This window comes from Hemicordylus capensis, chromosome 5 (assembly GCF_027244095.1).
Source record: "Hemicordylus capensis ecotype Gifberg chromosome 5, rHemCap1.1.pri, whole genome shotgun sequence".
Classification (NCBI taxonomy): Eukaryota; Metazoa; Chordata; class Lepidosauria; order Squamata; family Cordylidae; genus Hemicordylus; species Hemicordylus capensis.
The window spans coordinates 155,345,655-155,371,042 of record NC_069661.1 but is presented as its reverse complement, the minus strand read 5'-3'; the positions used below and the strand labels follow the sequence as shown (position 1 = coordinate 155,371,042).

Genomic DNA, 25,388 nt, shown 5'->3' with positions numbered 1-25,388 from the left:
CAGATTCCAGGGACTCTGAATTCTATGGGGGAGATAACTATCAGCGGCTGTGTGAACTTTAGAGGGTGTTAAACTCTTGTGCATACTTAGTCTCTATTACAAACCAATTCACAACTTATCATAGAACTCTCTGATCCAGTGTGACAAAGAAACAGAACTCAAGATGGGCCTGTGGAGATGGAACATACTTGATTCTTTGTGGCTGGGGTCACCAAGGGCAGTGTGTGTCTATGTGCATGCATACTCACATACAAGGGGATCCCTGCATTATACTGACCCATCCGCTATACATATTCCACCTGTCATAATGAAAAGAGTTTTCCTAATACAATCTAATGCCTCCCATAAAGCTACATGGGAAAATATATTGAACCTTGACATATTTGGGGGGTATGTGTAAAGTCTTACTTAGCTTGTACCACCTGCATCAGTGGTGGCAGGTACTGCAACCCACAGCTGCCTCCTGGCAGTCACCATTTTGTGTACCCATAACTGCCCTGGGGCACATTATTGTCTTGGGGCAATTGGGGCAAAACAAATTCGCTACCATCATGGAAAACATGGTGCTGCTACCATTTTTTCATCAGCAATCTAGGGACAACATTGTATCTGTGAGCAGATGCAGCTATTCCAAGTGGTGCTTGCCAAGAGGCAACTGCCCATTGTAGCTTCTTCCACTGCTGAAATAAACAGCAGGAAAAACTAAGTTATGTAAGATTTGTTTCTATTTTTTTAAAACGAAAAAGAATGGATATTCATACCCATGCATGCATGGTAACATTAGTTTTAAAAGAAATGGAACCTGAACCAAATGTGCCCTATTTTTGTTTTGTCCCCCCCGCCCCCATTCTTTCCCAAAATGAATTCCAATGTTTTATTCCAGGCCATCAGCTGCTTCTACCATGTTCTTTTGCAAAAAGAACATTTTTTTTTTTTTGGCAGAATAATGGTCTCTTCTATGCCAACCCATCTCAGAATTATCTTTCTAATCCTCCTTTTGTACAACACTGCTCTTGCCATGCTTCACACACTCATTTTCCCCTCCTTTTCCTTCCATACATCTTTCTCTTTAAGTTTTCCTTATTGACTTGCACTACCTACTTTCTTTACCATCCCGCTCAGCTTTTTCATCAGTGCTGATAGCGTCTGAGTTCGAACATCAATGAATAAATCTTTCAAGCCTGCATTTTTAGCTAAATTGTTCTGTAGACGGAGTTAGAGAGATTTTGAACAGCAGAAATGTACACTGCAATCTTAATTTTTTTCTAAATAGCTTGAGAGATACGAGGTCTAAATCTTGGTAATCAGAAGTTCAGGTTAATGTGGGTGCTAATTGCATAGGCTTACATTGCCAGCATAACCATTCATGAAAATACACATTTAAGGGATATTTTCAGATCTTGAAAAAGTGAGCCCACCACATTGGCCTAACGTAGGATCCTGTAATGTGCTGTGTGCAAGATTACAGTTTGGCAGAATATGGCTAATGCTCAATCTACAAATATGAGAAGCAAAACCTCATCATCTCCCTGACGTTTGAGAACCATATTGTCTATGCATATTTAAATGGGTATTACTCCAAATTAGGCCCAGGTGTGGCTTAGTATCCGGTTTACCAGAACCATTTCAATATGTGGAATAAAAGAGAGTAAATATTTGCTATTGTTTTACTCCATACATCACAGAGTTCTAAAGCAAAAAGTGAAATCTACCATTGTAAAATTACCTCCGTTTTGAGAATTCCATAATTTATCTCTTTGAATGGTAATCCAATGACAGTTAAATCTGGCATTGATTTTTGTCCTTAGTAGTTCCTACCATGAAGCCTTCAAACCATAAGTTCTCTTCTAAAATGGAAGATGATATTTTAAACAGCAAAAATGTACTTTCAAAAAGAAAACGACGGCATCCAGAAGAGTCTAACCCGCATGCTGTTGTCATGGTGATTACATATCGAACCCTAGGGCAGCTTTTGCCTGAGAACTATGATCCTGACCGAAGGAGCTTAAGGTAAAACTTTATCTTCCTTAATTTGTCTTGGGAAATCTTAATTTGCTTTATCTTCTTTAATTTGCTTTGGGAAGTGAAGAGAAGGTTGTGCTACCTGAGAACAAAACAAACATGCTGTAATTTTAATTCCTGGTTTACTCAAATAGTATTTGCTCACATATCTTTCTGCATTGTTGTAAGGCACTGCTGGAGAGTGTCTCAGATTAGGTCTCTCAGGAACCAGTATCTTACCTTCTGCATCAGCCACATCCTGGCCTGTCAACAAGCCAGAGGGATTAAAAGGATTATTTTACATTTATATCCCTCTCTTCCTCCAAGGAGCCTATAGCAGTGTACATGGTTATGTTTATCACCACAACAACACTGTGGGAGATAGGTTAGGCTGAGGGATAAGTGACTGACCTAGAGCCACCCCCTGAGTTTCATGGCTGAGTGGGAATTTGAACTTGGGCCTCCCCAGTCCTAATCCAACACTCTGAGGCTGTTCACACATGCAGTAAAGACCAAGTTTGGCTACCCAAGCCCGATCTTTGCTGTGCATGTAAACTGCCAGGAGCCATGCAGCTCCTGGTGGTGGCGCAGCAGCAAATCCTGTAGGGAGCCCAGCTGTTTGCCAGGGTTAAGGGCGTGAGCACACACTTATCCCTGGCTAACTGATCATTGTCATGCCACGTGGTTCCTCAGGGCACCTACACACAGGTGTGTATTATGGGAGTTCTGGGGGCCTCTCACCACGCAACCTCCATGCTGCAAGAAGCAGCCAGCAGTAGGGATGTGCCCAGAACCATTCCAGTGGCGGCGGGGGTGTTCCCTTAAGGGTGGGGGAGGGTGCACTTACCCCTCCCTCCACATTTCTCCTGCTGGTGCTTTGTTGAGGCAAAGACCCTCAGGGCGGCAGCATATCTCCCTGCTGCCCCGTGGCCCTCATTGGCTGGAATTACCGGGCGCGCATGCGCCTGTTGTGTGCGCACACGTGCCCATCTGCCACGCACGCACACCCAGTACTTTTGGCCGATAAGAGCAACGGGGCAGCAGGGAGGTACGCTTCCGCTCCGAGGGGCTTTGCTACAACGGAGCGCCGGTGGGGGAAATGCGGCAGGAGGAGTAAGTGCACCCTCCCCCGCCGGAACAGCCTGGTGGCCAAAATGTTTTGGAGGCCTCCATAATAGCTTCCAAAACATTTCGGGCTCAAGCCTAGCCAGCAGTCGTCTGGGCGGGCAATCTGCTACCCAGCAACAGCAGGGATATCATCTGTGGGAGAGGTAAGCATTTCAAGGCTTCCTCCTCTTGCCCCTTTTGAGCCCCTTCTCCCGACTGTGATAAAGGACTCTCTAACCACTACACCACACTGCCAGTCTGAGCCATGTCACTGACTCCAACCTTGCTGTGGTCAGATAACCCCGCAAAGGTTGTTCTAGATAATACTAGAATCTAATCTGTCGTAAGAGATATCAGTTCAATAGGAAGTGTTAGCTATTGAAGTTTTAAGGCCAGTTCACACATACCTGTATATAATTTCATTCTTGATTACTAGATGGCTGGCACCTAGATATATGAACTGACTCAGTGGGAAAGTATTGTGCCTGAGCTGATATGGATGTTCTGTCTGTGGTGTTTGACTTGAAACAGCTCAGTAGCACATGCAAGCCATAACTTGATTGACTCAGTCATCAAATGAGGAACATGTGTGTTTTAACTGCCCTTATTTTTAGCACTATGTGCACCAGTGATGACTCCAGATCAAATATAATGTGAGACGTTCACCTAAAACTGGGGAAAATCATCCCTTTCTGCATATCTGTAATCGTCATTCACTTTTCTTCTGCCAGGTTACCTAATCGGCCCATCATTAACACCCCAATAATCAGCGCAACCGTTTACAGAGATGGGGAGTCTTTGCCAAATCTTCTGGAGAACCCCATTACACTTGAGCATGTCATGCTGGAAACTGAGGAGAGAACCAAGCCAGTTTGCGTGTTCTGGAACCATTCAATTGCGTACGTTTCATAAACTGCACTATTTTGGAAGGGAATTGCATGTGGCCATTTTGATGGAAATAGGTCATTGCCCATCAGGGAGGATAGATATCTAAATAGCTAACGTAACACCTAAATTAAAAAGGCTGTTCCTTCATAAAATTGGTTTTCTAATTAACATATTTGCTTCGTTGTGGCACAACTCGTGTGGCAAGCTAAAATAAAAACTCAAGGAAGGAAGAAAAAAATGGTAAAGGGCTCACTTGGAATACTTATTTCAGTTTAACTCCAATCAGCAGAAGGCCCTTGTGCTTAACGTGTCCCTGCACACTATGAGCAGGTTCAGATGTCAGATGGAACTATTGTTAAAACTTGGTTGTGTGCTATGTCCCAAAGCCTCAGGAGCACACTCTCCTCCCACCTCCCCTGGCTGTAAGCGAGTCTGAAGGATTTAACTTTCAATTGCAGTTAGAAACAAACCAAATTTGTTAATGGCACTGACCATACCGAGACCTGCATAATCCCTGGCTATTGGCTACTGTGGCTGGGAATTATGGGAGTTGTAGTCCAAAAACAGTGGGGGTGGAGCCTAGGTTGAGCAGGCCTGCCTTAGATCATGCTCTGGGACCCATGAAAATACATGGCATCTATTTGTCCACTCCTTGATTGCTATGAGCACAATTCTTTTCTTGGGGAGAAGTATTAATAACATTAAACTGAGATCATTTGAGACACACACATGGTCAGGCTATCATTTTGAAGAAGAAGAATGTTGACTCAAAGGCATTTTTGTTCATTATCAGCAGCTTTCTGTTGCTCCCATTTGATCTTCATCATCTTCATTTTTTACAATATATAGGGCAAGACACATGCATGCTGTGGGAACTTTACAGCGAGGGCTAACCTGACATGGGAATGATACAAATGGGGACAATCAGCTTCTAATGCAAAATATACAACATTTATTGAATAGCAATCAAAATACACAATCGCACTTGAGGAATAAATCACATAGATAACAAATTGTAATAATGATAAACAAAATCGTTAACATGGGGAATTTGAGCGATTAAACTTGATTGCTTGAATATCAACACAGAAAAGCAATACATTCAATAATAACCATTGAAATGAATGGGGGTAACCATAGAGAAATGAGAGGCATGACTCCTAGCAAGTCTCCTTATTGTTACTCTAGCTGCTAGCACAGCAGTGTTACATGGACATGGTTCCTGAGAGAGGCAGGGGTTTAACTGACACAGGGAACCACAAACCAGAGGAATAGGCTGGTTAGAAAAGGAGGGGAGAAGCAAAACATGTTAATGCAATTCAGCTGCTTTGGAGATAGACCAGGGCGCTTTCCAGATTACCCGCTACAACAGTGTCACTATGTGTCCTCCAAGTGTGCTTCCATTCTACCTGTGTTTCAACTTTGCAGCCCCTGTGCTGTTGACAAGGTGCTGTTCACATTTCCGATGCCTTCTTTCGGGTTTTATTGCTGTGTTACAGTCCTATAACATCACATGTGCATTGCCAAAAAAAACCCCAACCCTGTATTTTCCCGTTATAGGAGTTTTGCACAAGTTAGAAAAGACTGCTCCCCCTGCTGGTGGCTTTGCACAACAAACCGTTTCATCCCTTTATTATGTTTTGAATGCGATCTGCCAAGCCAAAACATTTTACTGCTGTTGTAGCTGGTAATCTGGAAAGCGCCCAGGTGACTTCTGCATGCTGTTTGAAAAGAAAAAGAAGAAGCTAGGTTTTGAGAGGAGGATACAAGAGTTTTCCTGAGTTAGTCACTATTATTTAGATTATTATTAGATTTATTTATTTATTTAGAATTTAGGCAAACATAGGGCAGAGTTAAATGTATTAAATAATAATAATAGTTGAAGAAATCTATTTGCACATATGGCTCTTCACTATGCTTCATTTGTCAAACAGGGAAAGAACATGGATTGGTTTTTGCTCCTGCAGAGACAACTGATACTGCTCAGTGATTCCTCTTCTAAGCACCAATGCGTTAGTCAGAGACACGCTATTTAAGGGGTCCCCAGGGGCTCCACTTTTACTAGTAGAAGATAGAAAAGAGAGGAAGAGAATTCTTGTTCTACAAAAGACAGTTGCAGGGAAGGGACTATATCTACCTGTCTTGCAGCTTTGCCTGGGCTGGAATGATGAGGTTGGAGATCCATATGGCGAGGGGAAATCAAGGCAGTTAGGTTGATAGCTTGTGAGCGATTGAGGGGCCAAATTAGTGATTTCAGCTCAGAGATTCTCAAGCTTGGGGATCTCTAGGACTCCTCCACAGACCGCACTCTGTCTGGGCTGAATAGTCAAGATAAGAATCAGGGTGGCCCCTGTCCCTGGGAACAGTGACATGGAGGTAGATCCATGGAGAGGTTAACTGGGGACCATTTGTCTGACTCTGTGGCCTGCTGCCAAGTCTGTTGCCAGAGATAGCACTCCCTCCACAGCCCAATCTTGCCACTTGATTGGCAATTTAGGCCTAACAGTACCCCTCTTGGGGCCAGATTAGGCCCAGGAGCCTTCATGTTTCTGATTTTTACTTCAGATGATCTCTTACTGGCATGAGAACAGCAGCAGCAACTACATCAGTAAAAGACTGTCTAAAAGAGGGCTAGTTAAGCACTTCTCAGTGGGAGAGATTTAAGAACATCTTTAATTTTCTAATTGAAACCAGTGGGGCTTAACAGCCTTCATTTTGGCTGGATTATGCCCTGTATTTCTAAACACAGAATTACGGAGATTACAGAGCTATGAAAAATATGCAATACCGCAAAATGACATATATGAAGGTGTGGGAAACAGTACCTTACACTAAGTGTTTATATACTGCTATAATCAATACAAGGATATAAAAATATATACATAGAAAATAATGAGAAAGACTTATAATAATGGAGTTTTATTAAAGGTTTCTAACCAGGAGAAGAATCAGTACTGCTTGAAGATCAAAGAGGCAGCTAAGTCTAATAAAGTAATAATAATAGGTTAGTTAAGCTACCTCCATATAATCTGGTCATTTGTCATGTTGAGGCAAAGCTTAAAGAAGCAGCAACCTCTTGCTATTTTGAGCAATTGCTTCTTGAAATACAGCGGCTGCCTGTGACTGCCTGAGCTAGTAGGTAGTTGTCTTTCTTGACAAGTGTGTGGGAATATATGGAAGCACCAAGTTCCAAATTAGTCATCATTCTGGTCTATATTTCCTTACAAAATGTTGTACATAGAATTAGAGAACTGTATTAATCTCATTAAGAGGAAGGCGAGTGAAGGAAATGGCCATTTATGGACCATACGAGTCAATTGACAAAATCCATTCAATCTCTCAGTCAGATAAACACCAAATGGCAATAAATCTTCTTACTTTGCTGCTTCTTCTCTTTACTAGAATTGGAGAAATAGGAGGTTGGTCATCAAAGGGATGTGAGCTGTTTTCGAGAAGCCAAAGCCATATCATTTGCCAGTGCAGCCACATGACCAGTTTTGCTGTCCTGATGGATATTTCAAAACGCGAAGTAAGTAGTTATTGCCTGATGTTTTGCCTGCAACCGTAGTGGTTAAAAAGATGGTTTAGAAGAAATAAGTGAACTGATTTTTTAAGAACTTTAGTGTTTTATCTTTATCTTTAAAGTCAAGCCACCAGTTTGTCAAGATAGTATGCCCTGATCACCTGTATCAATCACTGGGTGCCTTTTTAGCTGTAACTTTATTATGTGAGTCCTGTTCAATCATACTCTTTATTACCACATGCCCTAAACCACCATTTCTGAGTGGTGATACAAAATGTCACCACTGATCTGATACAAAGTGGTGAGAAAACTAGGCACATAGAGAATCGTTCACCAGCTCATAATTAGTACCCAGAACTGCTCCTCTTTCTCATTTATACAGCACTCGTAATCTGCAAATTGCTGTATGGTTTTAATTGCACTTTCCTTCACCATCAGCCTGTGAGGTGAATTACTGATGACTTAGGAGGTCTCTCTCCAACACAGGGTGCCTGACTGCTTAACAAAAAATGGTCATGTGAATGAATGGAGTTAGAAGAGTCAGGCATGAAGCCTAACCCACAAAAATATGAAGATGGTTTTTATACAGAGACCATTCCACAATTGTTGTTCTGTTCTTCAGCCATACTGGTTCATTAGCAATCACGTTAGATTAGGAATTGAGCTTCTGTTGCTCTGTGTGGCAAGCTTTCACCTGGGAGAGAATTCATTCCTGTGTGAAACTAGCTAACATTTTCAGAATTCAGAGCCCCTTCATATGTTCCCATTGTGGAGAACAATGGCAATTCCCTGTCACTGCCCAGTGATGAAGAGGAAGCTGAAAGTAGAGAGAACAAACGGCAGCTCCCCAAAGAAAGGAAGGATGAAGGAAGAGGCAGGCCTGAAGCTGGTGCTAAAAAAAGAATTATTCATAGATTAAGCCACTGCTCTTAATACCAGCTTCAGGCCTGCCTTTTCCTGGATTCTTCTGGTGGGTTATATAGGCTAGATGCTAGGGCTGTGTGCTTTGGTAAAGTCACATTTCCGATATTGGAATTCTCTGTCCCCACCATTAGGAGGCAGTAGAATGTGGGGCAAGTGTCTCAGGTAGTGCAGTAGTGATGGGGGCCCTTTAACCGCCCATTCAGCACTGGCATGGGGGCAGCTAGGTGGCACAGTGATTCTCGGGAGCTTTGGGGGTGGGCAGGGGTGATGCAGGGCAGCATGGGAAGCCTGTGCGGCTGCTGGGAGGACACAGGGACGTCTGGAGATGGTAGTTCATGTTAGTGGTCCTATTGTACTCCACACGTTGGATGTCTGTGTAGACAGGACCTCGGAACCTTCTAGAGCTGTAAACTATAAGCTTTTTGGCAGTAGGCCCACCCCCTTGGTGACACACATATAGCTCCTCACAGATTACTTCCCTCAGTCTTCTTCCGACCACTGCAATAGCAACTTCAGGATAGTGACTTCTGCCTCACTTCATGCAACCAAACAAACTTCCTTACCAAACAAACAGCAACCAAACAAACTTCTTTACCCTTTCTCTTTAATTTAATTTTTCATTTATTCTATCTGTCTAGCCTCTCATTTTTTCAGTCATTGTTGCATCAACATATCCACCCCACGCTGACCTTTCTAGTTGAACTAGGTTTGTGCGTGAACTGTGAGAAGTCAACAGTTCCTCAAGGACCATAGAGTTTTGAGGCACCATTCTAGATTCCCAGGAGATTCTTGCATCCTTGCCTTCCTGAAGGATAGCAGATATCAGGGCCATGGCCCACAAGATCTTAACATCACACACTCATCCAGTACAGTCCATACAGGAGATGCTGGGGTTCATGGCATCCACTACCAGCATCCTGTCTCTAGCATGCCTTCAGATGAGGCAGCTGCTTCTCACAGGCCATTCTGTGCAGGCTATGGCAGACAGTGTGACCACGATGTAATATTTGAACCATGAGCGGGGCACACACTTTCCAGCATTGTCATGCCTAGCCATCAGTATCTGGATGTGGTTCCTCCATCATCAGATCTGGCCTTCTGCAATACACATTGCAAGGAAGGGAAATATATGGGCAGACTTCTTGGGTCAGACGCAACAGACACATCACACAAATTGTCATTGGACCGTTCAGTGGTGCAGGGCCTCTTCAACAGATAGGATCATCCACACACAGACATTTTTGCCACTGAGGAAAACAAACAATGCACACAGTTTTGCAGCAAAACGGGCCAAGGATGTGACTCCTCGGGAGATGTGTTACTGTCTTGGAGCAAGGAACTGCTATACATGTTTCCTCCATTACCACTCATACCAACACTTCTACACAAGATCAGAGAGGAAGCAGCAGATTGCATCTTCATCACTCCCTGGTGGCCTTAATACGCCTGGTTCTCCACTCTGCTAGCCATGTCCAAAGGTCAGGCATCTGCCTCTACCCAGCCATCCCAACCTATCTTGCCAGAAAGCAAGGATCAGTACTTCATCCAGACCTGAAGAGTCTTCATCTCAAAGCCTGGAAGATCACCAGCCGGTGATCTGAGACCAAGAGGTCCTGGGTGTCATCTCTGCTGCCAGGAAACCTTTGATGCAGTGCTTCTACAGGGCAAAATGGACACCATTTACCATTTTTGTGACCTTCAAAGGGATCAGCCCCAAAGAGGCCTCATTGGACTTCTTTCATACCTGTTACGTTTTAAAAGTTAAATCTTGATGTTCTGTCATTTAAAGTTCATCTTGCTGCACTTGCGGCCCACACTCTCCAAGTTCATATTTTCTCTTTGGACCCTGTTAGAATTTTTTTCTTTTAAGGGACTGATTCGCTTGTATCCAATACACAGCTCCAAGATTAGCCCCTCCATGGGATCTTAAGCTGGTTATAATTGAGTGGATGTGTTCAAAGAACCCGGGCCCCCAAACTCCTGAGCGCCCCCCAGCTCCACCCCTTCCTATGATCTTCATTATCTCCCTCACTCCAACGGGCCGCCGGAGAGAGGGATGAACACGGGCCCCCTCTCCCGTAGCTATGCCCCTGGCTGGTTCTCTCTATGCTCATACACAAACCATTTGAGCTGATAGCTACATGCCCGCTGAAATACTTGGCCATTAAAACATCATTCCTCTTAGCAATTACTCTGCCCTTAGAGTATCAGGGCCCTTAGGTCTAACCCCCACCCCCTACTTTCAAATTCTTCCAACAGAATAAGGTCCTATTTAGGCTGGACATTCAATACTTACCTAAAGTGGTGTCTCAATACCATGTGAGGGGGAGAAAAATAAATAAAAATTGTTTCTCAGGTCCTCTGCCTTCTGGTCTTTGCCTCGCTGTCTTCAGATGAAGAAGGTACTTGCCATATCCTAGATGTGAAACATGCATTGTCCTTTTATCTCCAACGTACTTGACCATTCCATTAGTCCACCTCCTTGTTCATCTGCAATGTTGGGAGAAACAAAGGAAAACAAGTCTCCTGCCAGAGATTGTCAGCCTGGATCACATCTGCCATCAAACAGGCCTACACACTTGAAGAAGAAGCCACTACCGCCCTCCATTAGAACACATTCTGCAAGTGCAGTTCAACTTCTACGGCTTACCTCCATGGAATTCCATGAGATGCCATCTGTTGGGCAGCAACATGGAAAGGACCCTTGTCCTTCATGTGCCACTGTGCTTTGGAAACCAAGTTAAGAGCCCATTCATACTATGGAGCAGCAATCCACGACACAGTTCTTCAGTAGATGCTAGCTTCTCCCGCCGTCCTGGTGAATAGCTCACTAATCTCCAAAGTGTGGAGGACAATAGGGCCACTATACAGAAGGTCAGGTTGCTTACCTGTAATGGTAGTTTTTGTAGCGGTCCTTTGTCCTTCCCATGACCCTCCCTCCTCCCCGATGTAACAGTCACCTACCTGTTATGTATGATCACGGCAGTCAGGGACTGAGGGAGGTAATCTGTGAGGGGCTGTATGTGTGTCACCAAGGGGGCGGGGCTACTGCCAAAAAGCATATAGCTTACAGCTCTAGAAGGTTCCGAGATCCTGTCTACGCAGACCCAGACATCCAAAGTGTGAAGGACAGTGGGGCACTACAAGAACTACTGTTACAGGCAAGCAAGTTTTAAAAGTTAAATCTTGATTTTCTGTCATTTAAAGTTCATCTTGCTGCAGTTGCGGCCCACACTCTCCATGTTCATATTTTCTCTTTGGACCCTGTTAGAATTTATTTATTTTTTAAGGGACTGATTCACTTTCTGCTCAGAGCTTCGTGGAGAAGCTCAGGCTGTCCTGCATCACCTCCTGCCCACTCCCTGAATCTCCCAAGAATTGCACTGCCCAACTGTTCCTGTGCCAGGGCTGGATGGGAGGTTAAAGGGCCACCAAAACCACTGCACTACGCAGAGCACTTGCTCTGCATTCTGCTGCCTCCTGGTGGTGTGGGCAGGGATTTCTGACACCAGAAATCCGACTTTACTAAAGCACACAGCCCTACTAGATGCATTGAACTCTCCTCACTTTTGTCTTTGTGGCCATGCTGGGGCCACTGTGAACAAGTTAATGCCCATATATACAGTACTGCTCTTTCTAATGTACCTACTACCTGCATTTATGAAGACCCCTCCCCCTTCCTCTGAGTAGTAGCCACTGCATGCAAAAGCCCAGGCTTCTGGAAAGCTGACCGGGGGTGGGTGGGTAGGGGGCGTTCCTTACCATGCCAGATAGTGCACAGTTTTAGACAGCCATGGCATGGTGACTTTGTGTGTGTGGCTGCTCCTTCCTAACAGAGCCTCCATGCATGTACCGGGCAGGGTAAGATTGTGCACTTCTCTCCAAAATGATGAGAACTGCCACCCAGAAACATTTTAAATAAATTAATCTGAAATTCTCTTAATTCTGCTTAAGGTGCATTTTCTGGGTCAGGCACAAAAATTCCTCACAAAATGCTGTGGAACAGGTTAAGATTGCTACGGATGAGTGACTTTTATTAGAGTCTCTGGACTGTGCTTATGAGTAGCATAATCTTCAGTGCATGGGATTACTCTTGTCTTTTGAAAGGTTGTATTACAAGCTCTTCAAAAAGACTTGCTCACAAAAGGATTACTTGAGTTTACTCATCTTGAAGATTTTCCTCTTGGCACAAGGTGATCTATTGGTATGGATATTCTTCAGGAAGCTATAAATCTTATTAAAAAATAAAACTAGTTAGGTGGTTTGAAATCCAGTTAATTATGGTTTTCTCTTTATTACTTCATTTTTAATCCTCCCAAGTGAATCAAGTACATTTTTGAAGGTTTGTTTTTGAAGCATTTTTATCATGCTCTGAGGGTTGAGTCACCATAGTCCTCACTCCCTTTATACTGTGTAAACTGTTTCTGTCAAATCAAGTCAGTGACTAAGAAATTAATTGTGCTTTTAAAAAAAAACTTGGGAAAGGCATGTAGCAAAAATAATTAATCTTTTACATCACAGAATGGTGAGGCACTTCCTCTGAAGATTATCACTTATGCAACTGTCTCCATCTCACTGGTAGCTTTGCTGCTCACTTTTATACTCCTTGTCCTGATCCGAACGTTGCGTTCCAACCTGCACAGCATCCACAAAAACCTGGTAGCAGCCCTCTTCTTCTCTGAGTTAATCTTCCTGATAGGAATCAACCAGACAGAAAATCCGGTAAGAGTTAACTTCAGTAGCCTTTGCATAACACACTGCTTCTTTGCTTTAGAACTATAGCAGACTTCATTTGAGACATTATTTGAGGCATGTCTGTCAATCCTCCGTTGGCCTTGTTCCTGCTAAGAACAACTGGGGCCAAACCGAAGCATAAGACCTTTAAGCAGAAGCCCAGCACTCACACTGTTTACATGACCATGCAGACAATGCTTACCATGCAAGCTCCACAATAACAGAACTGATTCAGACATTTAAATATGCATATGTACAATCTCCATTGGTTGGTTCACCTCCAAATGCATGGGAGGATGGATCGATAACTTTGCAAGTCAGTGAGAAGGCTTCTCTCACAGCCTTTTGCCTGATCTAGCAGATTCTGATTCAAGGTTGCATTCAAAGGAACTTTTTGAAGTTCTAGCTTTCATTTAATAATTCAAGATGTTAATCTGTCAGTAAACTTAAAATTCGGAGTGTCCGGTGCTTGAACATGCTGGTGCCACGTAGGGGTACTTGGGCTGAGCGTCGCCCCAGCAGGAAGCTGCATGGGGCAGCGGAGATCAGGTAAGGGCCTGTTCTCCTCTTTCTTAAAGTTTCCCCCTCAAGTTATGTCTCTGCTTTTCTTTTAACAAGTAGCTTCAGGAGACCTGTTTATGTTTTAAAATATTCATGGCTTGTGTGTGCTGGGATTTTCAGAAATTGATTTGCCTTGATACTAGCTGGACAAAAATAGCCTTTTAATTTTTCTTCCCCAGTGGATTGATACTGCCCAGTCTTTTATTTTAAACCATTGATTTATTTATTTCCCCCCTTTAATAAACCATGCATTATAATTTATTGCTCAACCTGTGTCGTACACATGTGTGTACCTCATTTGTATGTCCTGGGCAGGAACACCAAATCAATTCTGGAGCAATTATTCTAGAACTAGGGGGACTTGCTTCCCTTCTGCAGGCATGAAACTCTAACCAGACTGAGAGTCTGGCTGCTGCCCACCCAGTAGAGATGTCCCAGAATACTAGCACCCACAACTCTTTACGAGAGCAACACATGTAACTTAGGACTTTGGATGGAGTATCAAAGTACTCTAAAGACTGTCAGAAGACTGTCCTTTTCCAAAAACCAGGTCTTTTCCAAAGGAGTTTTTTTAGTTAAAAGATAAAATTCACAATTGGACAATGAGTGATGGACTTGAAGTGAAAGAAACTGAAGGCTGTTCCAGTGGAAGAGATGGGGAGAAGTAGGGGGAGTAGTGCAAGTTACGTGGATTGCTAGGAAAGCAAATGTGGAGAATGGAGGAGGAGGAGAGGTTCTGCCTACCCCAATCTGCAGACACAGGTCCTCAAAGGGAAGAGGTGGGTCCCAAGAAGGAGAACAAGGGGTTTTCTGTGCTGCAATGAGGCTTTCAATGGGTTAGCTCAATATCCTAGGCTATCGTCTAGTCCAAAGAGCCCAAAGGCATACAGAGGAGATCCAGTCAAGGAGTTCAAGTGAGACTTGTGCACATGTGCCAACAAGCTGTATCCCATAGTGAAGTGGGTGGAGTACAAGGTTGACACTTTTGGAAACTCTGAGATATATTGAGGCACTGTGTGTGCCAGCTGCCTGCTCTCAAAAGAACACTGAGGACTATAGAAGGGCAATTATAGGAGTCAAAACAAAGACAGCAAGATATAGAAGAGGCTTCTAAAAGGGATCTTCCAGAGTGGGAATTTCATCTAGTAATTTCTAGATGAAAAGTCCAGGGGCTGAATAGGTATGATAATCTTAGGTGATAGGAAAGGGAAGTAGATAAGACCTAAATGAGTCAATCAATCAGGACCAGTGGATTTGATTCCATTTGAGTGAGGTCAGAGCTATTCCATTCAGACTCTTCTTGTCCTGGGTACTTGATTGTTTTGCCAGGCAGCCTCTCACTAAAATGCAAAGTGCTGGGAAGAACGAGAGCTCTTCCTGCCCTCACAAGGCAGTTATCTCCAGCATTCACATTTGCCAACAGAAGCATTTCATCTCTAAAACATGGGCCTGTTGATCCAACATAGGGACTGCTTTGGCAACAGTACAGTCGAAGGCCACTCCCTGAAACCATGGGGATGTCTTCCAGGAGAAATATCAGCTGTGTGTGTTTCAAGCTGTTATTAATCCTTGTGGAATGAGAATTGTCCAAAAAGTCACACACTAATGAGCATGAACAGTCAAAGAATGTGGGAGCACAGATGTAATGAAGTTACCTGATGTTCAGTTTAGCTTTTATACGTTTCTGTAAAACAGTATTCACATGGAAGGGAGAGGTTTCAGTCATCCATGGATGATTGATGAGTAAAAAGGATTTTTGGGGGTGTAAAATAAACAGTTTTCATCGTTGTGATCTGTACAAAAAATGTTTTTAGAAGCCTAAAAAACCCAGCGTTACAATTGAGAGTAAAAGCTTTTTACTTGCTGTGGTATATTTTCAGTGTTGTAGCTAGGGTAGACAACGTTGTGTTGGCTGTATTTGGGACAGGGAGTAGAGGGGGCCTGGGGCATGGCCACCTAGGGGCAGGGCTTGGTTTTTGTTTGTTTGTTTGTTTGTTTTTTACTTTTAAAGCGGCTGCTGAGCAACCCATTCGGGACTCAATTTCTCCCGCTTTTTGACCTTTAATTTTTTTTTTTAACCCTTTAAAGTGGTGGCGGAGCAGGGACACAGCAGCAAGAGCTCTCCTGACCGCTTCCCAAACTATGTATGGTTCTGGATGGGGCAGGGGCAGGGCTTGCTGGGGCGGCGCGCTGATGACAGGCGCACCATCTGCCTCATTTGGTGGCAGGCAGGGTCAAGGAAGGGAGCCTTTCACCCACCCTTCCTCCCGACTCCTCCCCTTCCTCCTGCGGTGAGTGCTTTTCAGTGAATTTAAGCGGCCGCTGTGGTGTGCCTATCACCCGCGCACCACCCCGGCAAGCCCTGCCCCTGCCCCATCCAGAGCCATACATCGTTTGGGAAGTGTCTGGGAGAGCTCTCACCACCAAGTCCCTGCTCCGCTGCCGCTTTAAAGGTTTTTTATACAAAAATTTAAAGGTCAAAAAGCAGAAGAAATTGAGTCCCGAACGGGACAAGAATTTCCCCGCAGGAAATCGGGACATCCCACGTAGTGCAGGACAGTTGGCAACCTTAGTTGTAGCCCCAGCTACAGTTTGTTGCGACTGGGGATGATGGGAGTTATAGTTCAGCAACATCTGGAGGCCCCCACATTGAGAACCACTCACTTAGAGAACTAGGCAGGGAAACCAAAGTCTGGACTCTGAGGATATATCTCGGAGTGCAAAGGAGATCTGTACGGTTGCCAGGTGAAGTCCAGGCCCTCCCTGAGTTCTTTGTACATGTCTTTATTAGTTGATGTGGCCGAGTGCCAATCTACTCACTCTTCCATAGCAGTCCAGTGCAGGGGAGAGTGTATCTCTTGCATTGCTTATCAATGTTAGGGATCGCTGGCAGGACCTTCTACTTTCTGCAGCTTCCTTGTTCCTTTCAGTCAGGCCCGCCTGCACAACTTGTAACTCACCAAGCTGAACACAGCCCACAAGCCATGTATTATGGCCTGCCAAGTGCAATATGCCTCTGAACCCTAGTTGCTGGTAGGACGACAAGGATCATTGTGCCCTGAGTCTAAACTCCCTGGAAGCATCTGGCTGACCAGTGTTGAGAGCAGGATGCTGGATTAGATGGATCCTTTGGTGTGTTATAGCAGGTCTCTTTTTATGTCATTCCGCTGGCAACCTTTATTCCTCACCCCTGCTGCCACCCTCCTACTGTCCACCCTGGACAGACAGCAAAAGCAGAAGGTTTATTGAGGTCCTGGTTGGCTATCATGCACTGCTTGAAGGCTGCACTTGACTTGGTGAGGCACAAGTTGTATAGGCCTGCTCTAAGGAGTTTCTCCACACTAGGATAAACTTTCCACAGTTTCTCCTCAGATGAGTTTCCATAGCAGTTTATAATATAGCATGGTGTTCTGCTATTCAGAGTGGAAGGGAAAGGTTTCCTAAATAGGTCTTTGGACAGTGGTCCTTATTAATATTTGCTTACACCTAACACATCAAGATTGTGCTAGAATGTTTCGCTGTTCAGCAGACTCAATTCTAATTGAATCGGGCTCGTTCTTTTTCCAGTTTGTGTGCACTGTGATAGCCATTCTCTTGCACTACTTTTACATGAGCACCTTCGCCTGGATGTTCGTTGAACAACTTCACATCTACCGCATGTTGACTGAAGTGAGGAATATCAATTTTGGACACATGAGGTTCTACTATGTCATGGGCTGGGGGATTCCTGCCATTATAACAGGTAAGAATAAACAGCCAGCCAGAGAGAAGCTTTTATCTATACTGAAAACATACAGTTGTTTTATGCTTGAGTGACTTTCATGGTTTCCACTCAAAATCCTGAGAATTGCAGGTTGGGATGCTGAATGTTAGAGATCTCTAGCACCTTTCGTGGACCTTCAGCTCCCTGAGGAAAGAGAATGACTATTAAATCTGTTTAAGTCTGTAATGTAGATCTATGCCCTCCAATTCCTTCCCTTTCCTTCCTTTTTCTTACCCAGCTTAGTTGCAGAAAAAATTTTCTCATAAGGTTGTCCTAATCAAGTACATGTTTAGATGATAGCACAGTTCAAAATACAATGGCAACCAAAATAACAACAGATAGGATTTGTATTGGGTGCCTCTTGCCCTAATTAAAGCAATTCCTGTGTGGATAAAAGGGCATAAACACAACTGAATTCAAGTTGCAACAAGAATTGTACACATACCTCAGGTATAACTTCATTTGCTTTATTATAATTACTTTGTTTTGTGTCTCCAAAGGGAGAGAGAGCCAAACATACTCTAGTTTTCACTTGCACATGTAGAATTAATTAGAATTAATGAGGTCAGGAAGGATATAGTCAGGAAGGATATAGCAATGACAGTACTTGGGTACAATGCGGTCAGTGACTGACTAATATCAATTAGATTTCATGGACAACCCTTTAACATGACAGTTCTTCAAGTTTAAGCCCCAACAACTGAGGCAGAAGAAAAGAAAGTTGATGAGTTTTGTGCTCAAATTCAGTCTGAAATTGACAGAACGTACAAGCAAGATGTGATGCTGGTGGTTGGAGACTGGAATGCCAAAGTTGGAAAAGGTAAGGAGGAAAACACAGTCGGACTGTATGGTCTAGGAAACAGAAATGAAGCAGGAGAACGACTTATTAGTTTCTGCCAAGCCAATGATCTCTTGATTGATAACACATTCTTCAAACAACCAAAGCGGCGCCTATACACATGGACATCACCAGATGGAGTACACAGTAATCAAATTGATTACATTATTGGTGCAACAAGGTGGAAGAGCTCAGTTATAACAGCAAAGACATGGCCGGGGACCGATTGTGGAACAGATAACAAACTGCTCATGTGCAACTTCCAAGTCAAGCTAAAGCAGAAAAGCAAAGCTATCCAGCTTTCACAATATGATCTTGAGAATGTACCCACCATTTTCAAGGAGAACATCAGGAACCGCTTTGAAATTCTGAACTTCAGGGAACCAGAGGAACTGTGGAATGAAAGCAGAGAAGTTGTTAAGTACGAATGTGAAAAGAGACTGCCAAAGACCAAGAAACAGAAGAAAGCCAAATGGATGTCAGAACAGATGGTGGAAATTGCCAAGAAGAAGAGAGAAACCAAAGTCAAGAAAGATAAAGACCTCAGGAAGGAACTTAATAGGGAATTTCAGAAAGCTGTTAGAAGATACAAGGAGCAGTACTACAACGACACCTGTAAAGACCTTGAAGATGGAAATAGACATGGAAAAACAAGGCAAGTTTTCCAAAAGAGCTCTGAACTCAGAGGGAGGTTCCAACCTCGAATTGGTATCTTAAGGGATGCCAAAGGACAGATAGTGAAGCGGTTCCCATGATCAATGGGAACCGCCAGATGAGGTTAAGCGGGGAGAGTGGGCTTAGCCCGCTCTCCCCGCAGACGAGTGCCCGCAGAGCCCTGGGTGGCCAGATTGGCCGCCCACAAGACTGCCGGCTCCATCACGGAGCCGACGGAGGCTGCAGGGATTGGGGGCCTCACGACCCCCAGAAGTTCCAGCATGCCCTGTATGAGCACACAGGGCATGCTGGAGAGACCCCCCAATCTGGGAGGCTGCTTTTTAGCCTTCCAGTTGGGGATCTACTTGTGAGTTGCTGCGGCACAGAGTCACACCACAGCAACACGCAATTCTATAGCCCAGGTTAGCGGAGCACTCGCTCGGCTAACCTGGGCTTAGGGGAGGGTGAGTTAAGCGGGTTACCCGCTTTGGTGAGACCGGGCTCGGCTGCAAGGCCGGTGTTTCTCACGCATGGGCAAAATCAGGCTAGGCTCCCTTAGCCCGATTTTGCCAGATCATGAGAATTGCCTCAGTAACTGATTCAGAGAAGATCAAACACAGATGGAAGTAGTATACTGAAAACCTGTACAGCAGGGACGGTAACATCCCAGGATACTCTAGAACAGGGATTCTCAACGTGTGGGTCCCCAGATGTTATTGGACTTCAACTCCCATAATTCCCAACCAAAGGCCACTGGGGCTGGGGATTATGGGAGTTGAAGTCCAATAACATCTGGGGATCCACACGTTGAGAAACCCTGCTCTAGAAGATATTCCCTACTTGCAAGAACCTCTAGTACAGGAAGATGAAGTTAGATCAGCACTCCGGTCATTACTAAGTCAGAAAGCTATAGAAATTGATGGAATAGCTACAGAAATATGGCAGGCAACAGGAGAAGAATCAGTCAAGGCTCTAATCAAACTATGCCAGCAAATTTGGAGAACAACATAGTGGCCAACAGATTGGAAGAGGTCAGTCTATATACCCATACCAAAGAAAGGAGACTCAACAGATTGTGCAAACCAACGCACAATATCCTTAATTTCACATGCTAGCAAAATAATGCTCAGGATCATCCAACGCAGATTAGAGCCCTATGTGGAAAGGGAAATGCCGGATGTTCAAGCTGGTTTCAGAAAAGATTGAGGAACAAGAGACATCATTGCTGATGCATGTTGGATAATTGAGGAAGCCAAGGAATACCAGAAAGAAGTCAATATGTGCTACATATTGACTACAGAAAAGCCTTTGATTGTGTTGACCATGTCAAGTTGTGGAATATCCTTAGGAAAATGGGCGTCCCAGAACACCTCATTGTTCTAATGAGAAACCTATACACAAGACAGGAAGCCACAGTCCAGATGGAACATGGTGAAACAGACTGGTTCCAGATTGGCAAAGGAGTAAGACAAGGCTGTATACTTTCTCCTTCTTTATTCAATTTATATGCTGAACATATACTGAGAGAAGCTGGACTGGAAGAATATGAGCATGACTTTAAAGTTGGAGGAAGAAACATCGATAACCTTCACTACACTGATGACACCACTCTGATAGCTGAGAATGTGGATGATCTGCAAGCTCTGTAATGAAAGTCAAGGAGCACAGTGAAAAAATGGGACTACAACTGAATGTAAAGAAGACTAAACTAATGACAACGAATACAGCAACCAGCCTCAGAAATGATAATCAAGACATTGAAGTGGTGGATAGCTTCTGCCTAACAGGTGGCCGACCCGTTAGCTAACGCACTGCATGCGGGGTGGCTTGCCAATCCCAGCCTGTATGGTTGTAATCAGATCAAAATAAATACTGACCGTTTCACCATCACATGTCTCCGCGTCTCCTTGGGGTCTTGGGACAATCAAGACATTGAAGTGGTGGATAGCTTCTGCCTTTTAGGATTGACCATCAACAGTAAAGGATCCAGCAGTCAAGAAATACTCCGTAGACTAGCACTTGGTAGAGATGCCTTGGAAAGGATATTTAGATGCTGTGACATGTCTACACCTACAAAGATTAGAATTGTTCAGACAGTGATTTTTCCGATGACATTCTATGGATGTGAAAGCTGGACTTCGAAGAAGCAAGATAGAAAAAGCATTGATGCTTTCGAACTTTGGTGCTGGAGAAGACTTTTGAGGATATCATGGACAGCCACAAAAACAAACAAATTGATCATAGAACAGATCAATCCAGAATTTTCACTCGAGGCACAAATGACCAGGCTCAAACTATCATACTTGCAGCACATTATGCAAAGATCCAGCTCCCTTGAAAAGTCCATAATGCTGGGGAAAGTTGAAAGAAAGAGAGGAAGAGGACGACCAGCAAGCAAGGTGGATGGACTCGATTACAACAGCAATGAATACACCACTGAAAGACCTTAAAGGCCAAGTTGAAGACAGATCATCTTGGAGAGAATCTATGTATGTGGTCGCTACGAGTCAATACCAACTTGACGGCACTTAATCAATCATCAATCAATCAATGAGATTATTCACATGGGGTGCAGGGGAGGCTTTGCTTCACTAACCTTCCATCCAGACGATGACAAAATGTTGCTGGAAGCACAGTCCATGCTCCCACACGATCCATCTCCAGAGAACCGGGACAATGCGCCCCAGCCTTCGGGTATCCCACAAAGCACCAAGTGTAGTGCATTGGGTGATTCCCCCAGGGGACAGATGCTCTAAATGCTCATCTCTGTCTCCTCGAGCTGAACACAGCCTGAGGAGACATACAAGCAGAAAACCCAGGTAAGGGAGCACTCACTCCCTTAACCCCATCTAGGAGGCAGTTTAAAAAGCCAGGCTAGGCGACGCTGCTCCACCGGAATTGGGCCCGATCCCAGTGGTTCTCATGCACACCTGAGTTCCTTAGCTTGGGTTAGACTGTGCATCAGAACAGCCTCAATGTCTAGAGATAGAGTTAGTGAGTTATTGCAATAGGTTTATTTTGAAATTTAAAACCTACATTGACCTTTTGTAAGTACTTTCAAAATGCAGTACTCCTCCTCACCCTCAAAAAACCAACATGAAATTTCTGACCACAACAAAATGAACATTAGCCATACAGTCAACAGTCAGGGTAAAACACAAACTGGTGTTCAAGGGAGAAACAAGAAACACTTCAAATGTTTTAAAATGAAGAAGAAGAGATACACTGTGTCATCCAGATGTCTAAAATAAATGGCAATGTTTTCATCACCAGACAAGCAAATTTTTTTCATCCTCCAGGATCATGTACCTACCATATTTTCCACCTGCCAGTGAGTGATATGATGATCAACTGAAGTGCTTACTTTCGGTGGAGGCTGTTGATTCAGGGCTTGATTCAAAGTTCCAAACCTAGCACTTTCTAATAAATAAATAAAATAAATAAAGTGGTCTTGGAGCAGAAAATCTCCACTCAAACAAAAAACATCTAAAAGCTCAGACTTGCTAATGCTATACTTTAGTTGGAGACATTGGTGTGCATGCTTAGGAGCAATGAACATTGGAGTGACTGCAATATCAATGGGAATCGGAAAAGGTGGGGAGGGAGACAGATGAGCTGTGCTTGGCCTTCTGAACCTACATGACAGAAATGAAGGTCAGCAAAGCTGCTGGAAATAGAGGTCATGGGAACACCTGAGTCTGCTTTTAGTCATGGAAGGACAGTATCTCTGAAGGATTCCGCAACTGTGGAGAGATTGACTTGAGATGCATTGGGTTGGCCTGGCCAGAAGGATGGGATTCTGTTGCCTTCTGCACTGTGAACAAATGGGGTGACTTGTGGCAGAGTGGAAGGGGAATCGGTGAAAAGTGGCAGGAGAATGTGCAGATTCAGTTAACTCCCTGATATGCACATGCGCTCTCTTGCTCACTCTCCACTCACAGCCCTCCCACACCCCACCCCAGTCCTGCCTGCCTCATTTCTCTGCACTTCCTCTATCCACCCACATCGTCTTCCCAGCATTTTTCACTGGGAGACTGAAGGATGTGTTTTCCAGGATATTGGGGGAAAGAGGCAGAGAAGAGAAGATCACTAGTGTTTCTGAAGATTTTTTGAAGATCACTAGTGTTTGTGGTAGAGGGAGGAAGAATAGTGAGCAGAAAGCCTCATCTACCCCCTCTGCAATTCTTGTAAGTGCTTGGGGTAGAAATAGAGCTTACCTTATAGCAATAGCAATAGCACTTACATTTATATACCGCTCTATAGCCGGAGCTCTCTAAGCGGTTTACAATGATTTAGCATATTGCCCCCAACATTCTGGGTACTCATTTTACCGACCTCGGAAGGATGGAAGGCTGAGTCAACCTTGAGCCCCTGGTCAGGATCGAACTTGTAACCTTCTGGTTACAGGGCGGCAGTTTTACCACTGCGCCACCAGGGGCTCTTATCACTCTACCCAGAGGTGGATTTAGCCACAGACCTCGAGGACCGGGTGTGTGGCCTCCTGGGGGGGTCTCTGAATGATCAGGGGCCTCCCAGAGCCCTGCTGCTGTGCCGCTACCCCTCACCAATATTTGCCACCTTCACCACTGGGGGTTGGGGGGGTGAACAGAGCAGCAGTGGCCTGTTTGGTGAGCGCACCTACACCGTGTGAATAGGGAACGTCACATGCCAGTGACATCACAGCATGTGACGATCGCTATTCACACTGTGCAGGCACACCTGCCGGACAGGATGCTGCCACCGCCACAAGGCCTGCTCCACTCGCCGATCACCCCCCACCCACCCCGGCTGTGAAGATGGCAAATATCGGCACGGGGCAGCAGTGGGATTGGCGTGGGGCAGCGGCGGGGCTCTGGGGATCCCCCCAATCATTTGGAGCCCCCCTCCCCAGAGACAGGAGCAGCGGTGGGGCAGCAGGAGGAATTTTTAAAAAATATATATAAGGTGGGGCTTGCAGGGGGCGGGACAGGCTCCAAAGCTCTTCGGGTCTGGGCTGCTTTTGGACCTGCATGCACCCCTGACTGTACCGCTGCTGGAAATTCCAGCAATCTGTTGTCACATCCCATGATAGAGAAGGCTCCTGGTGTTTCCAGTAGGATTTTTGTTTTCAGGGAGAAGAGAAGAGAACCATCTGTGTGACTGCATAGACAGCGAGTGAAGATAAATATCCTTTCAGTGACATTTTGTGGGTGTCTACTAGTTTTATATTTGTGCTAATGGAATGCAGTCATGAATCAAACACATTGGTGGACTACCACGGGCTCAAATAAAATTAATCAACAGGGCTGCCACTTAATTAATGAAAATAGTCAGTTAACTGTACAATTAATTGTATGTTTCAATCAATTAACTAGTCAATTACATCGATGACTATTTCTATACCACTTTTCATTATAAATTCTCAAAGCTGTCTGTGTAGAAAAAGTAAATAAAATAAGATGGTCCCCTGTCCCCCAAAGCACTCACAGTCTAAAATAAACTAGACACCAGCAACAGCCACTGGAGGGATGATGTGTAGGGTTGGATAGGGCCAGTTGCTCTCCCCCTACTAAATATAAGAGAATCACCACTTTAAAGGGTGCCTCTTTGCCCAGTTGTACAGACCCAGCAGGGATGATTTTAGAAGATGCATCTCCTTCTATGTGTGAGAGTAGAGAGCCTCTTTAAGATGATACCTGCCACCTGTGCTTTTTGTATGTACCTCTGTTGACTCACATGCCACTGACGTGTAAGCCATTTAAATTAACATTTACAAAAAAATGCTGCCTGGCATAAATAAGTTACTGCAGACAGACAGTATCTGAGAAGAAAAGCTACTTTTCCTACCAAGTTTGTTTATCTGCAGTTGTATTCCTTGTGAAAAGTAACTAAAACCCAAGTTAGTTCTCAGGTATCCCATTACCTAAACTGTGCCATTCTCAAAAAAGATTGTACAAAGAAAAGTTGTGTGTCTACAGTTTCTTTTTTTATTATTAAAACAGTCCTTTAATCTAGATTTAAGGCCCCTTTGGGTTTTTCAGCATTTGAAGTTGAAAGCTTAATTGGCCCATGAGTGTAAGGTAAATTCATTGGAACCTGAAATAATAGATAACCCTGGAGTTATGAGTTACAGATTACAAATCTGGAGCTATTTTGCATAGCCAGGGAGGTACTTGACACAGATACTCTCCAGGAGATCTTCCAGGTCGTTGCACATTTCTTTCATTACCTTTTCTATATTTATTCTTAATGGTTGGAAGCTGGGCTTCAGTTTTCGACCCCTTATAGATAGGAATTATCCTAAGTCATCCAAATTCACCAGGTGGCACCTGTGAGATATTATTGCATGCAAGAAATGTAATTGAGACCTCTTATAATCTGGCCTTAGAGTCCTATAACATTAGAATTTCTGAAGA

General features: G+C 44.2%; 1 protein-coding gene across 4 annotated transcripts in view; it reads left to right on the top strand.

Moving 5' to 3' along the window:
* Positions 1-25,388, top strand: part of CELSR1 (cadherin EGF LAG seven-pass G-type receptor 1) — a 254,205-nt gene that overhangs the window by 202,111 nt on the left and 26,706 nt on the right. For 3 of the 4 annotated variants that reach the window (XM_053254725.1, XM_053254724.1, XM_053254722.1), the window contains exons 21-25: positions 1,809-2,010; positions 3,840-4,007; positions 7,399-7,525; positions 12,965-13,165; positions 17,306-17,480. In XM_053254725.1, the coding sequence (XP_053110700.1) occupies positions 1,809-2,010; positions 3,840-4,007; positions 7,399-7,525; positions 12,965-13,165; positions 17,306-17,480 (873 nt within the window). The remainder of the gene's footprint in view (positions 1-1,808; positions 2,011-3,839; positions 4,008-7,398; positions 7,526-12,964; positions 13,166-17,305; positions 17,481-25,388) is intronic. The other variant, XM_053254723.1, reaches the window with a different exon arrangement.